The sequence below is a fragment of the Hoplias malabaricus genome, chromosome 4 (genome assembly GCF_029633855.1).
Source record: "Hoplias malabaricus isolate fHopMal1 chromosome 4, fHopMal1.hap1, whole genome shotgun sequence".
Taxonomy (NCBI): domain Eukaryota; kingdom Metazoa; phylum Chordata; class Actinopteri; order Characiformes; family Erythrinidae; genus Hoplias; species Hoplias malabaricus.
In genome coordinates, this window is record NC_089803.1 from 13704940 (window position 1) to 13717702 (window position 12763).

The following is a 12763-nucleotide window of genomic DNA, read 5'->3' on the forward strand; positions in this document are numbered from 1 at the left end:
GACACAGGGAGAACACACCACACTCCTCACAGACAGTCACACGGAGGAAACCCACGCATACACAGGGAGAACACACCACACTCCTCACAGACAGTCACACGGAGGAAACCCACACAGACACAGGGAGAACACACCACACTCCTCACAGACAGTCACACGGAGGAAACCCACGCAGACACAGAGAGAACACACCACACTCCTCACAGACAGTCACCCGGAGGAAACCCATGCAGACACAGGGAGAACACACCACACTCCTCACAGACAGTCACCCGGAGGAAACCCACGCAGACACAGAGAGAACACACCACACTCCTCACAGACAGTCACCTGGAGGAAACCCACTCAGACACAGGGAGAACACATCAAACACCTCAGGAAACAAAGCTACAACCTCCAGGTCCCTGGAGCTGTGTGATTGCTACACTACTATTTCAGATATAATATCATCTCCAAGAACACAACAAATCGACGCACATACTTATGCAGCACTTTTACGTTGATGGAACTCATAACTGCCATTCGGCTCCGAGCCGCTGGGGGCAGAGACGGTAAAAGCACAGTCCGCAACTTCAATCCAGTGAAGGGAAGGGACCTGTGTTATGAAGTGAAGCTGTTTATAATGTAAGTGTGATAAACTCCTTCCCAAATGAGGTCAGATCTTTTCAAAATCAGTGGATACTGATATATTTGCATATACTTTATGTTCGCTGCGTTGTCAGTCTTAATGTAGAAACGTCCAGCTTAAGCTTATCACTGGAACTTTCCATTCCACCTTAAACGGTGCGGCAGTTATTGCAGCATTTAAGGCGGAACGGAGAGTTTCAATGGGAAACTGGCAAATAAAGCTCCAGTAATAGACTCGTGAATAAATTCTGGCACAGATTTATTTATATACACTGTTTATATGGAAATATTCTGAATATGAAGCTTATTTCGAGCTAGCAGACTTGAAACGTGAAGCTTTTGTGGCTACCTTCTTGATTTTTTAGCTGTAATGCTATACATTTTATATAATTTGTTACAAACAGAACTGTAAAATTGTTTTAATTTATGTATTAATTTAATTTCCGAGTTTAGAAGTCATATTTAAAGCCTTTTTATTTCTGTGGTACTGAAAGTTTCATTTAGTGTTCTTTACACGGGTAGTGAATGGAACCAGACCTCAAAACACACTCAGACGAGTGAGCTACAGGGGGCTGCTCCTCAAAGACAGATAACTTTATCCCAGAGCTGAGGACTGTCCTTTAGGGATGTCCCTACTGTCTGGATAACTTAAGTCTGGACTTTAGGCTTCAGATATCTTGATATTTAAACCTAGTGGTGGTGATAGGAACCTGGCATCAACACAATTTAACAAACACTATTTTCTGTACTGTACCTTTGACGTCATTAATCACCCCAACCCTCACTTTAAATGACTTTCTTCACATCTACATCATGTGTGTATACGATTCACAGTTAAAACAACACTAGGTAGTATTTATACCTTAACATTACCGCTTCAGAATCCTTGTGATGCTTCACTGAGCTGTAACAGTGAGAATAGAGCCTCTGTCGTTGCTACTGTGGCCTCAGAACTGCAGAAACTCAACTATGTAACATTTGGAGGAGGGTAGGAAAAAAAACAAACAAACTCTACACTCCCCCTTGATTTTCAGGACACTGCTGTAAACATGAATTACCCTCTGCAACTGTAGAGGGAGCCCAGGAGCACAAATACCAAAGCTTACATAGTGTTGCGTTAAAGATATTACACCCAGGGCCTAAAGGGTTAAATTTATAGTGAGGTGGAAAATTGTGCAAATTGTAGCTTTAAGGGGACACTAGGTAAATTTGTTTACTTTTTGCTCCTGGGCTCCACCTAGTGTTATTCACTTGTACAGCACTGTACAGGAATCAATGGGTTGATCCCACCTTCCTCCAATAGTTACACAGTGAAGGTTCTGAAGTTTAGCAGCGGCAGAGGCTCTGTTCCCCCTGTTACAGCTCAGTGGAGGATCCCAATGATTTTGAAGACGTGATTTCAAAGTAAAACTGTTCAGTGTTTATAATCGGACCAGAGGAGGATGGGTCCTTTGTGAGTCTTGGTTCGTTCTAAGGTTTTCCTTGCCGTTGTCACCTTTGGCTGCTCACCTGGGGATATTAAATTTGTTTTAATTCTTGGTTTCTTGGTGAAGCTGCTGTGTGACACCCTCAGTCTGTAAAAAAGCACTGTACAAATATATTTGACTTGACTTGACTGTGGTGTTCCTTTAAATAAAAGGACGCACTCCTTCTTCCTTTCCTCCAGAGTGCAGTCATGAGTGTGCCGGACTACCTGCAGTGTGCTGAGGACCACCAGACGGTGCTGGTGGTTGTGCAGCCAGTGGGCATAGTCCCCGAGGAGCAGTTCTTCTGTATTTATAAGCGGATCTCCAGCGTGAACCAGGTGAACGTGCACGACAACCAGAGGGCACTTTTCATCCGCTACCGGCACCATTATCCACCCGAGAACAACGAGTGGGGTGACTTCCAGACACACCGTAAAGTGGTGGGTCTGATCTCTGTGACGGCCTGCTCCTCGGCCAAAGAGTGGCCGCAGACGGCAGAGCGTTTCCACGGCCAGAAGGAGCTCTTCGGATCCACGCTGTACGACTCGCGGCTGCTGGTCTTCGGCCTCCAGGGAGAGATCTCAGAGCAGCAGCGCACAGATGTGGCCTTCTACCCCAGCTTTGACAACTGCCCTGATGTGGAGAAGAGGGTGGAGGACTTCGTCGAGTCCATCTTCATCGTGCTGGAGTCCAAGAGGCTGGACCGGGCCACAGACAAATCAGGAGACAAGATCCCGCTCCTCTGCGTACCCTTTGAGAAGAAGGACTTTGTTGGGCTGGACACTGACAGCAGGTGAGTTTTAGTCTATGTTTGAACTTCCTAATGTCTGTTTACATTGGTTAACAGATTTGATTCAAGAGATTTTTGCTACTTGTTTGTCCACATCTAGTGACTCGGGACAGTTTGACATGTTGATGAAGCTTATTTTATAAAATGCACTAATTTTATTAAATACAAATTCAAACTCTTGCTTTAGCCAAAAAGAAAATAAATGTAATTGTTGGACAAATATAAATGCAGGGGTGTCATTAGACCCAATTTACTGGGGCACTACATTTCCCATAATGCACCAGCTTGAGCAAACAACTCAGCGAGCGGAGCCATGCTGGGAACCGAAGTGCAGCTTTAATTTTACAGTGGGCGCTGATTTTCTGAACAACAGCTGGCCCCAAATATTCGGGTATTCAGATATTAGTTCGTTGAGTATATTTTCGGTTTCTAATTTTGATATTAGAATATTTTTGGATAAATTTGATTATCGATACAGGCAACGCTCCACCACATTCATGCTCCAGCAGTAAACCATGTGCTCTCCCCACTCCACCCGTATTCAGTCTTTATGCAAATGAAATCTAAAACTCAAGCTGCACTGTGAGCCCCAACACAGCCTGGAGAGGGATAAAAAAAAAAAAAGCAGGGGTCAGAAGCGGATTTAGTTAATGACAACAATATACACCACTCCACTCTCCGAGTATTCGAATATTCACTAATATCCCGTCCGAAGCTCAGAAGCCCAAAAAATGGTATTCGGTGCAGCCCTAAACATTTTCAGAGCCTTTTTAAAATGATGTGTTGTTATTATTCCTCTTCTTCTTAATAATAATAATGAATTCATTTTTTGCATACAGTAACGGACATTTGTAAATATTTAAAAGATAATCAGCCAGGCATCAAACAAGTTAATGATCGCTCAAAACTCTATATTCTGGTTACAGCCACTTATGTATATTTGGTGGTTTATATGGTTTTATTACACCACTAAAGCAAACAGTCTGACCTTCCCTGTCCATAGAAAATAATTACAAGAGCCACGTAACAACACCAAACACAATTTGTCATGAGCCTGTTCGTTTTTAAGAATGTTTTGGAATCGCGGTGCATTTCCCGTACACGGTACGGTGCATCATTAAACTCTCCAACGTCTGAAGTCGACCATTTCCCAAAACCATTGTACTTTGTTAGTACCACAGTAGTTTGAACCATGTCGGTTTAAACCACCGTAGTCTGAACTACAATGGTTCCAGGTGTGTTTGGTCTGACTTTCACAGAGGGAAACTTGCAAAAACTCAGACATGGAGAATGTGCTTTAGACGGTTGTATATAGCACCTTGTAGAAAAGGTGTGTGTACAGCACCATAAACTGTTCTTTTTATATTTTACAAGCTTTAAATTGTAGTAGAACCATCTATAGTACATTTTCCAGAACAGTTTCATGATGCAAAGAAACATTTTATCATGCAAAAAGTTCTTCAAGTAGTCACCAGGAACTAATCTTCTAATCACAGGTCTCAAGACGTAGTTCCAACTACACATCTTAGCGATTGTGTTTGTGAACGTTTGGTTGAACTACAGTTTTTAGAAACAATTGCACTGTGTGTTGTGACCTACACGCAAATGTTATGCAGTATATACTATGTACCAACCTTAAACGTGTTAGGTTAACTACACTCCTCACAGACAGTCACCCGGAGGAAACCCACGCAGACACAGGGAGAACACACCACACTCCTCACAGACAGTCACCCGGAGGAAACCCACGCAGACACAGGGAGAACACACCACACTCCTCACAGACAGTCACCCGGAGGAAACCCACGCAGACACAGGGAGAACACACCACACTCCTCATAAACAGTCACCCGGAGGAAACCCACGCAAACACAGAGAGAACACACCACACTCCTCATAGACAGTCACCCGGAGGAAACCCACACAGACACAGGGAGAACACACCACACTCCTCACAGACAGTCACCCGGCGGAAACCCACGCAGACACAGGGAGAACCCACCACACTCCACACAGACAGTCACCCGGAGGAAACCCACGCAGACACAGGGAGAACACACCACACTCCTCATAGACTGTCACCCAGAGGAAACCCACGCAGACACAGAGAGAACACACCACACTCCTCATAGACAGTCACCCGGAGGAAACCCACACAGACACAGGGAGAACACACCACACTCCTCACAGACAGTCACCCGGCGGAAACCCACGCAGACACAGGGAGAACCCACCACACTCCTCATAGACAGTCACCCGGAGGAAACCCACGCAGACACAGGGAGAACACACCACACTCCTCACAGACAGTCACCCAGAGGAAACCCACGCAGACACAGGGAGAACACACCACACTCCTCACAGACAGTCACCCGGCGGAAACCCACGCAGACACAGGGAGAACCCACCACACTCCACACAGACAGTCACCCGGAGGAAACCCACGCAGACACAGGGAGAACACACCACACTCCTCATAGACTGTCACCCAGAGGAAACCCACGCAGACACAGAGAGAACACACCACACTCCTCATAGACAGTCACCCGGAGGAAACCCACACAGACACAGGGAGAACACACCACACTCCTCACAGACAGTCACCCGGCGGAAACCCACGCAGACACAGGGAGAACCCACCACACTCCTCATAGACAGTTACCCGGAGGAAACCCACGCAGACACAGGGAGAACACACCACACTCCTCACAGACAGTCACCCGGAGGAAACCCACGCAGACACAGGGAGAACACACCACACTCCTCACAGACAGTCACCCGGAGGAAACCCACGCAGACACAGGGAGAACACACCACACTCCTCACAGACAGTCACCCGGAGGAAACCCACGCAGACACAGGGAGAACACACCACACTCCTCATAAACAGTCACCCGGAGGAAACCCACGCAAACACAGAGAGAACACACCACACTCCTCATAGACAGTCACCCGGAGGAAACCCACACAGACACAGGGAGAACACACCACACTCCTCACAGACAGTCACCCGGCGGAAACCCACGCAGACACAGGGAGAACCCACCACACTCCTCATAGACAGTCACCCGGAGGAAACCCACGCAGACACAGGGAGAACACACCACACTCCTCATAGACAGTCACCCAGAGGAAACCCACGCAGACACAGAGAGAACACACCACACTCCTCACAGACAGTCACCCGATGGAAACCCCCACAGACACAGGGAGAACACACCACACTCCTGGAGTGGGACTCAAATCCACAACCTCCAGGTCCCTGGAACTGTGTGACTGCAACACTATCTCCTGAGATTAAGTGGGTGTCGTTTCCAAACCTCCTCCAAAGTTACATAGTGCAGTTTCTGCAGTGTTGAGCCCAGAGTAGTAACGGCAGAGGCTCTATGTTCTGTGTCCTGTTACAGCTCAGTGGAGCGTCACTGACATGATGTTGATTTAATCTAGTTAGTGTTTAACTTACACAGTTCTGTTTCTCTAAATAGTGTGCCCCAGTACATTAAGTTGTTCATATGTTAAAAAAAAACTTGTAAAAAATGCAGTCCTTAATTATTTTATTTATTTATTTGTTTATTTTTTTGTGCTTGTTGTCTGACTGTTTCATGTGTTTTTATTGTTTATCTTCTCTTCATTGCCTTGTTTTATTTGTCTTTCTTCTTTCTTTTCTCTCACACTGTCCTGTGAGTTTGTTGTTGGGTGTGAAAAGGTGAGCTGGTAGTCCAGTCGAAGTTTAGTTCACCTCCCTCAGCTCCAGCTTCAGCATCCCTTCCGCCACACCCGCTTGTTGGACCTCAGTGCTCTCGTGTCTGGGCTTAGAGCCAAAAGATCAAACTCATTGGCTCCTTTTGATGAGCGATGAAAGTAAAGGAACAGGAGGTTTGAGGGTGTTTATAAACCTGGGGGGGGGGGGGGGGGGGCAGTAGCCCCGAAAATAAATGTAGGCCATACTTTACAATGTGAAAATATGACATGAGAATAAGCCCAGTGCAATAGAGCAGTCTGTGGTGGGACAGACGCTTTCTGGGTCCTAGAGCTGGTGGGGTCGAGTGTTACGCCTTTCCTCTTTCCTCTCCAGTCCCTGTCTTCTTTTCTATTCTCGCTCTTCCATTCCCACATCGATCCATGCAGCCTGTTTCTGTCAGTAGTGGTGAAGAATATGAAATCATGGAACAGACAGAGCCAGGAGGAGGTGGCACAGGGTGCGGTGTAGAGGACACGGGGGGCGTGGATTCGAAGCACAAACGTGAACTGTCCTTCAGTGTGTGTTTCTGTTATTTTGTCCCTGTCACATGGCCCGTGTTCTAACCCGGCTCTGTTTATTGTGACGACTCCGTAAGGCTCTCAAGGCTGACACTTGACCCACCAGACCAGAGACACGCCACCCTTCCTTTCATTCATTCATTCATTTATTCATTCAGTCATTGATTTCTCTGCCCCTGTGAGTCCGCCCTCTGGCCCTTTGTTTCCTCCTGTGTTCCTGTGCCAGACCGGGTCAGAGATTAGATTTAGTCCGTGGCTGTTTGATGTCTTTACCCCTGGTGGTCTCCCTCCCGTCTCTGTCTGAGCCACGTCCTGTCTGAAGCGCAGGCCAGAACCGGAGAGATCAAGGATGGAGCCCAGCTGAAAGCTCCAGTCTTTGTGTCTTTTAAAGGACACATCGTCTGAAATGGCTCCTGATTCGGCTGCTGGGAGCCATTTTAAGACATGCACTGAATTATCACCTGATTAGGAACGCCTACTTCTGTCAGCACTCACTGTCCATTCTCTCAGCTCCACTGACCACAGGAGCAATTTGTTTCTGAATTACATTTCTTGTGTTAGTGTGTGTTGTGCTGGTGTAGAGTGGATCAGACACAGCAGTGCTGCTGGAGTTTAAACCCTGTGTCCACTCTCTGTCCACTCTGTGAGACACTCCTCCCTCGTTGGTCCACCTTGTAGATGTAGAGTCAGAGACAGTAGCTCATCTGTCGCTGCACAGTGTGTGTCGCTCGTCCTCTAGTCCTTCATCACTGACACAGGACGCTGTCGGCTGGGTGTTTTTGGTCGGTGGAAAACTCCAGCAGCACTGCTGTGTCTGATCCACTCGCACACTAACACACCACCACCACGTCAGTGTCACTGCAGCTCTGAGAATGATCCACCGCCACATCACACCTGCTCTGTGGGGGTCCTGAGCGCTGAGGAACCATGTTAAATTAGGCTAACAAAGTATGCAGAGCAACAGATGGACGACAGTCTGTGATTGTACAGCTACAAAGTGCTCCTGTGTGGACAGTGGAGCTGAGAGAATGCACAGTGGGTGCAGATGCAAGGAGGTGCTGCCCCCTGGTGTCAAGGAGATCAAATGGTGTTAAAAATAATGGAGACAGTCCATGTTTAGATAGAGTTCATTTTTATGGAGGTTAATGCCCCTCTTGCCCCCCCCAACCTCAAATGTTGTACACGTCCCAGACCAAGTGTAGTGCACAGCAGAGCACAGCAGAAGGAAGCATTTTGTCCCACAACATAACAATAAAAGGGCTGTGATGTTGTGGTGGGGCTGATTTGTGTTACATTTGAGAGAGGGTCATTAGTGAATCCCAGCTTTACTGCATTGATTACCTCATGTAGAAATAGCTCTTGTACGTTTACGTTGAATAAAGTCCTATAAACATAAATGCTTCATTAAGTTCAGATGTAAGACTGAAACAGTGTACTGTGAGTGTAACCGAGACCCTCTCCTCCTCCCTCCTCAGGCACTATAAGAAGCGGTGCCAGGGCCGGATGAGGAAGCATGTCGGGGACCTGTGTTTGCAGGCAGCAATGCTGCAGGACGCTCTGGTCCACTATCACATGGCCGTGGAGCTTCTCCGATCAGTGAACGACTTCCTCTGGCTCGGAGGTAAGAGACGGGCTTCAGACTGGAGTCTGAAAGGAAACGATGTGTGATTGGTTTAAACGTGTAACAGTGTCTGTACAGCAGTGTACCCCTCAGACTCCTGTGAGCATTTCTGTTTCCCAGGCATCTGTCTTTAGTCAGAGTCAGAGTAAAGGGGTGGGGCTATGGCTGTGTACACACCCCTGCTCTAATGACCAGAGTGTTTTAGGTGCAAAGCACCTCATGGAACTGGCTTCTCTCTCACTCACTCACTCACTCACTCATGTTTAGGAAGTGCACCACAAGGGGAGCTATTTTTCACGTACTCGTTCACGTTTAGAAACTACACAAAGATGGGTGCCATTTCTCACTCAGTCATGTTTAACAACTCCTCCACACACCGTTTTACATAATCATATTTAGGAATTGCACAGCAAGGGGGCGCTATTTTAGGAACTCCACCACAAGGGGAGCTATTGAGTGATTTATCTCTGCAGATGGTTGAGTTACACACTCTCTCTCTCTCTCTCTCTCTCTCTAGCTGCTCTGGAGGGGCTCTGCTCCGCCTCTGTGATTTTCCATTACCCAGGTGGCACGGCGGGAAAAAGCGGGGCACGCAAACCCAGCATCTCCACAGCATCAGACGCAGGAAACAGACACCGACCAGGTCAGTCCTGAGCTTCAGGGTCCGAGACCCCCACCGACTTCTTCTCAGACCTACAGTTGTTTGAATAGTGAGAAATGAGAAACTGTGGTTAAACGACAAGGTTTTGATTTTATAAACGACAATGAATGATCCTTGTTGACCGACCTGACACTGACAGTCACAAGCAAACCTGTGTGAGACTCGTTTACATCTCCGGTATGTTTGTATAAAAGTGGAAAATAGGAGAATAAAATAAATATAATTAAACAAAACAAACAAAAAATTAATTAAAACAATTTAATACTGAAATACCACAGCTTCGCCAAATAAATAAATACAAAAACATACAAAAAACATCTCCTTTTGATTCAACACTCAATAATTTGAGTTTACAGTCGTAATCGTTTTTTAAGATTAAACTCATCAAGCAGTTTTTGTATAATATTTATTTAACCGAAGAAAATTTGGTTCATCCATTTATTTGTATTTTCTTAACAGTGACACAGTGAGGTGATCGGGCTGTAGTCGCCCATTTACAGAGTCAGAAATGTCATCAATCAATCAAAGCGTATTTATATAGTGCCTTTTACATCTGATGTTGTCACAAAGCAGCTTCACAGAGTTGTTCAGAATGTGTTCATCCTGTAGATTTTGGCCCAAAGGTTGAACAGAAGTGGCCCAACAACTGACCCCAGGGGAACTCCACGTATCATAGCTACCTTTTGAGGTTCATAACTGTCAGGGAATACAAAGTAACTCTGACCTTCTCCATATGACCTACACCAGTTAAGGACTGTACTGGAAAGTCCAACCCATGATCTGCAGCATCGGGGCATCATTCCGTTAAGTCACAGTGTGCTGTTGAGAGTTAATGTGATATTATATTTATTTTGTCACTACACGAGAGAGCCAAATTGATTGCATTTCTTTGTCTAAAGGAGGCGTGGACGTCTAAGTTTACAGCAGCACAGCATGAGAGTTCAGGGCTTTTGCTTGTGATTGTACATGACTACAACAATTGGCTTCCGACAAGTAACAACAGCCGCTCATGATCCGTAACTCCTTCAACTTCGAAACGCCACCAAACCTGTCTTTTGACCAGAGGCAGGCGACTATCCACTGTATTTACCTGTAGCAGGTGTTCTAATGCTCCTACAGCGAGTCTCACAGAGTGGACTCTCTGAATTTACTCCCAGCACTCAGCTGATGAAATGTCTCCTCCTATTGCTGATACGGGTCTTGATTTAGTTGGTTCTTTAGTCTGATAAACCCAAGGGCCTCCATTCAATAACACGGCCACCCTCAGTTCTGCTTGTGTTCGCTGTGAAATAACTCCCACATCGTCCAGCTCCAGCTGTTACACTGCTGCAGGTCATGAGCCAGAGGGGATACTATCACCTGCTTAGATACAGGAGTCCTGAACTGCATTGTGAGTGGATGAATGGATGGAGATGGAGAATAAAAGGGTGAAAGGGTGAACTAATAAAGGCAATGTTGGGTGGAGAAGAAGCTGGATGGATGAAGTGTTTAAATCAATGAAAGACAAATAACGGGATGAAATCATACACAGAAAACTGGGTTGCTTTTTTATTGTGTTACTTTACGTAGGACGTACTCTCTCGGTGGTGTCCTTTAATGTCACTCGAGGACACACCTGGCTGAATGCTGTCCTGCGCTGCCGTAACCGTGCATCAATCAATAACAATAAAACAACAACCATCCTAAACAGATAAAACACTGCGCTGACTCTAACGCTTCTTTAACCCACTAATGCAGCGAGCCATGGACTGATGCTGTTAACAATGCTTCCTTTAGATGTGCATGTCTGCCCTCTCCTGTTTTAGTGCCCCCCCCCTCTCATGTTTAACAGTGTGTAGGTGATGAGCAGGTGTGACCGAGAGCTGAGCTGGTAAGTGGGGTGTTTGTAGTAGAAACACTGTGTAAAAGAGGGGAGAGAAGTAAGATCTGAACGAGCTGAAAGCCTGTGTTGCCTCCTAAAGAAGTGTCCTAACTCGCTGACTGTTGGCTGATGTTTCTGCCACGCCACTCTGGCAAATTAAAGCTATAGTTTGGCCAAAAGAATCCAGCGTGCTCCATTTTCCCTCCATTCCGTGAGGGTATCTGATCGACTGAGACTCACTTGGTGTCTGAAGGTGGCTTCCTGAGCTCTGCACTGAAGGGACGAGGTTGATGTAGTTAGTTATTATACGTTTAAAGGTATATGGCAGAGTTATTGTTGGTATTCAATGTACAGGTATCACTTTTACATAAGTACACTGTTGTATGAGCACATGCTTCCTCTTGATTTTGATTTTGAACCCAGCCACTGCTTCTTTTCTCACTGCTGCTATATCAACATCACTACAGCTCAACACACTTGGAGGAGAACACTGATAAATCTGCTACAAACCAACTCTGCTATGTCGTGCTTGTGATGGGGTTGTGTGAGAGGGCCATCCTTCTCACCCAGAACACCCACCTGCTTTAGCCTCGTAGCTCCAGTGCAGAACTAAAGACACCCAGCAGGTCTCAGACATGCGTGAGCTGTTTGAGCAGGGACCTGTGTACGCGTCCCTTTTGGCCGAACTGTCTCTTTAAATTTCAGTGCTGCTGCAGCATGGTGCGGAATTGCTTTTAAGGCAGTTAAGGTTTTCATCTTTTGATGCTGTAAAGATGGCCGTTGTTATGTTAAGTCCCATCAGCAGATCATTCTTCAGTAAACACCAACAAACTGATGGTTAAGAAGGGTTCCCCTGGGGAAGCAGACTCCAAGTGTCCAGTGCGTAACCACATTGCTAACTCAGTTTTCTACAGCATGGTACTTTACTCGACTTGACTCCACTCTTCACTTTAGATCTACTCTGCTTTTTCTGGTTTTCTATCAGGTAAATCTGGTCCTGGTATCTAGAACCAGGCTCTTGTTTAGTGGCTGTTCTCTCGTGGTTCAGAGCGAGGCAAGTAGGGACTAAACCGTGGTGTGTAAACCTTACAGAGCACTGATTGTCCAGAGAGAGTCATCACTGCAGACGACCAGCACTAACTCTCCATCTGTAAAATCTCCAGCTGCAGCAGAGATCACATTTGTTTTTATCCGACTCACGACGGCAGCTCGTAAAATTACGGCGTGGTCTTTTGAAGAGGTTCAAACGCTCCGTGGATCGGTGGCCGACGAAAGAATCCAGCGAGAGCTGGACGCTGCAACAAGGAAGGAACAAACTCTACTGATCTGTCTGAACTGATGACGGAGCTGTGTTCAGTCCCAAACAACAACAACACGCCAATACACCATGAGTAAACACCGTGTAATGTTACCACTGCCGTTGTTGTTGTTTCCAAAGCCTGCAGTTCTGGTTAGACAAGTAATAGTAGTGAAAAAC

General features: G+C 46.2%; 1 protein-coding gene across 1 annotated transcript in view; it reads left to right on the forward strand.

Moving 5' to 3' along the window:
• Positions 1 to 532: 532 nt before the first annotated feature.
• Positions 533 to 12763, forward strand: part of trappc9 (trafficking protein particle complex subunit 9) — a 140961-nt gene continuing 128730 nt past the window's right edge. The window contains exons 1-4 of the mRNA XM_066668751.1: positions 533 to 624; positions 2294 to 2886; positions 8619 to 8764; positions 9282 to 9407. Of these exons, the coding sequence (XP_066524848.1) occupies positions 2303 to 2886; positions 8619 to 8764; positions 9282 to 9407 (856 nt within the window). The 5' untranslated portion in view covers positions 533 to 624; positions 2294 to 2302. The remainder of the gene's footprint in view (positions 625 to 2293; positions 2887 to 8618; positions 8765 to 9281; positions 9408 to 12763) is intronic.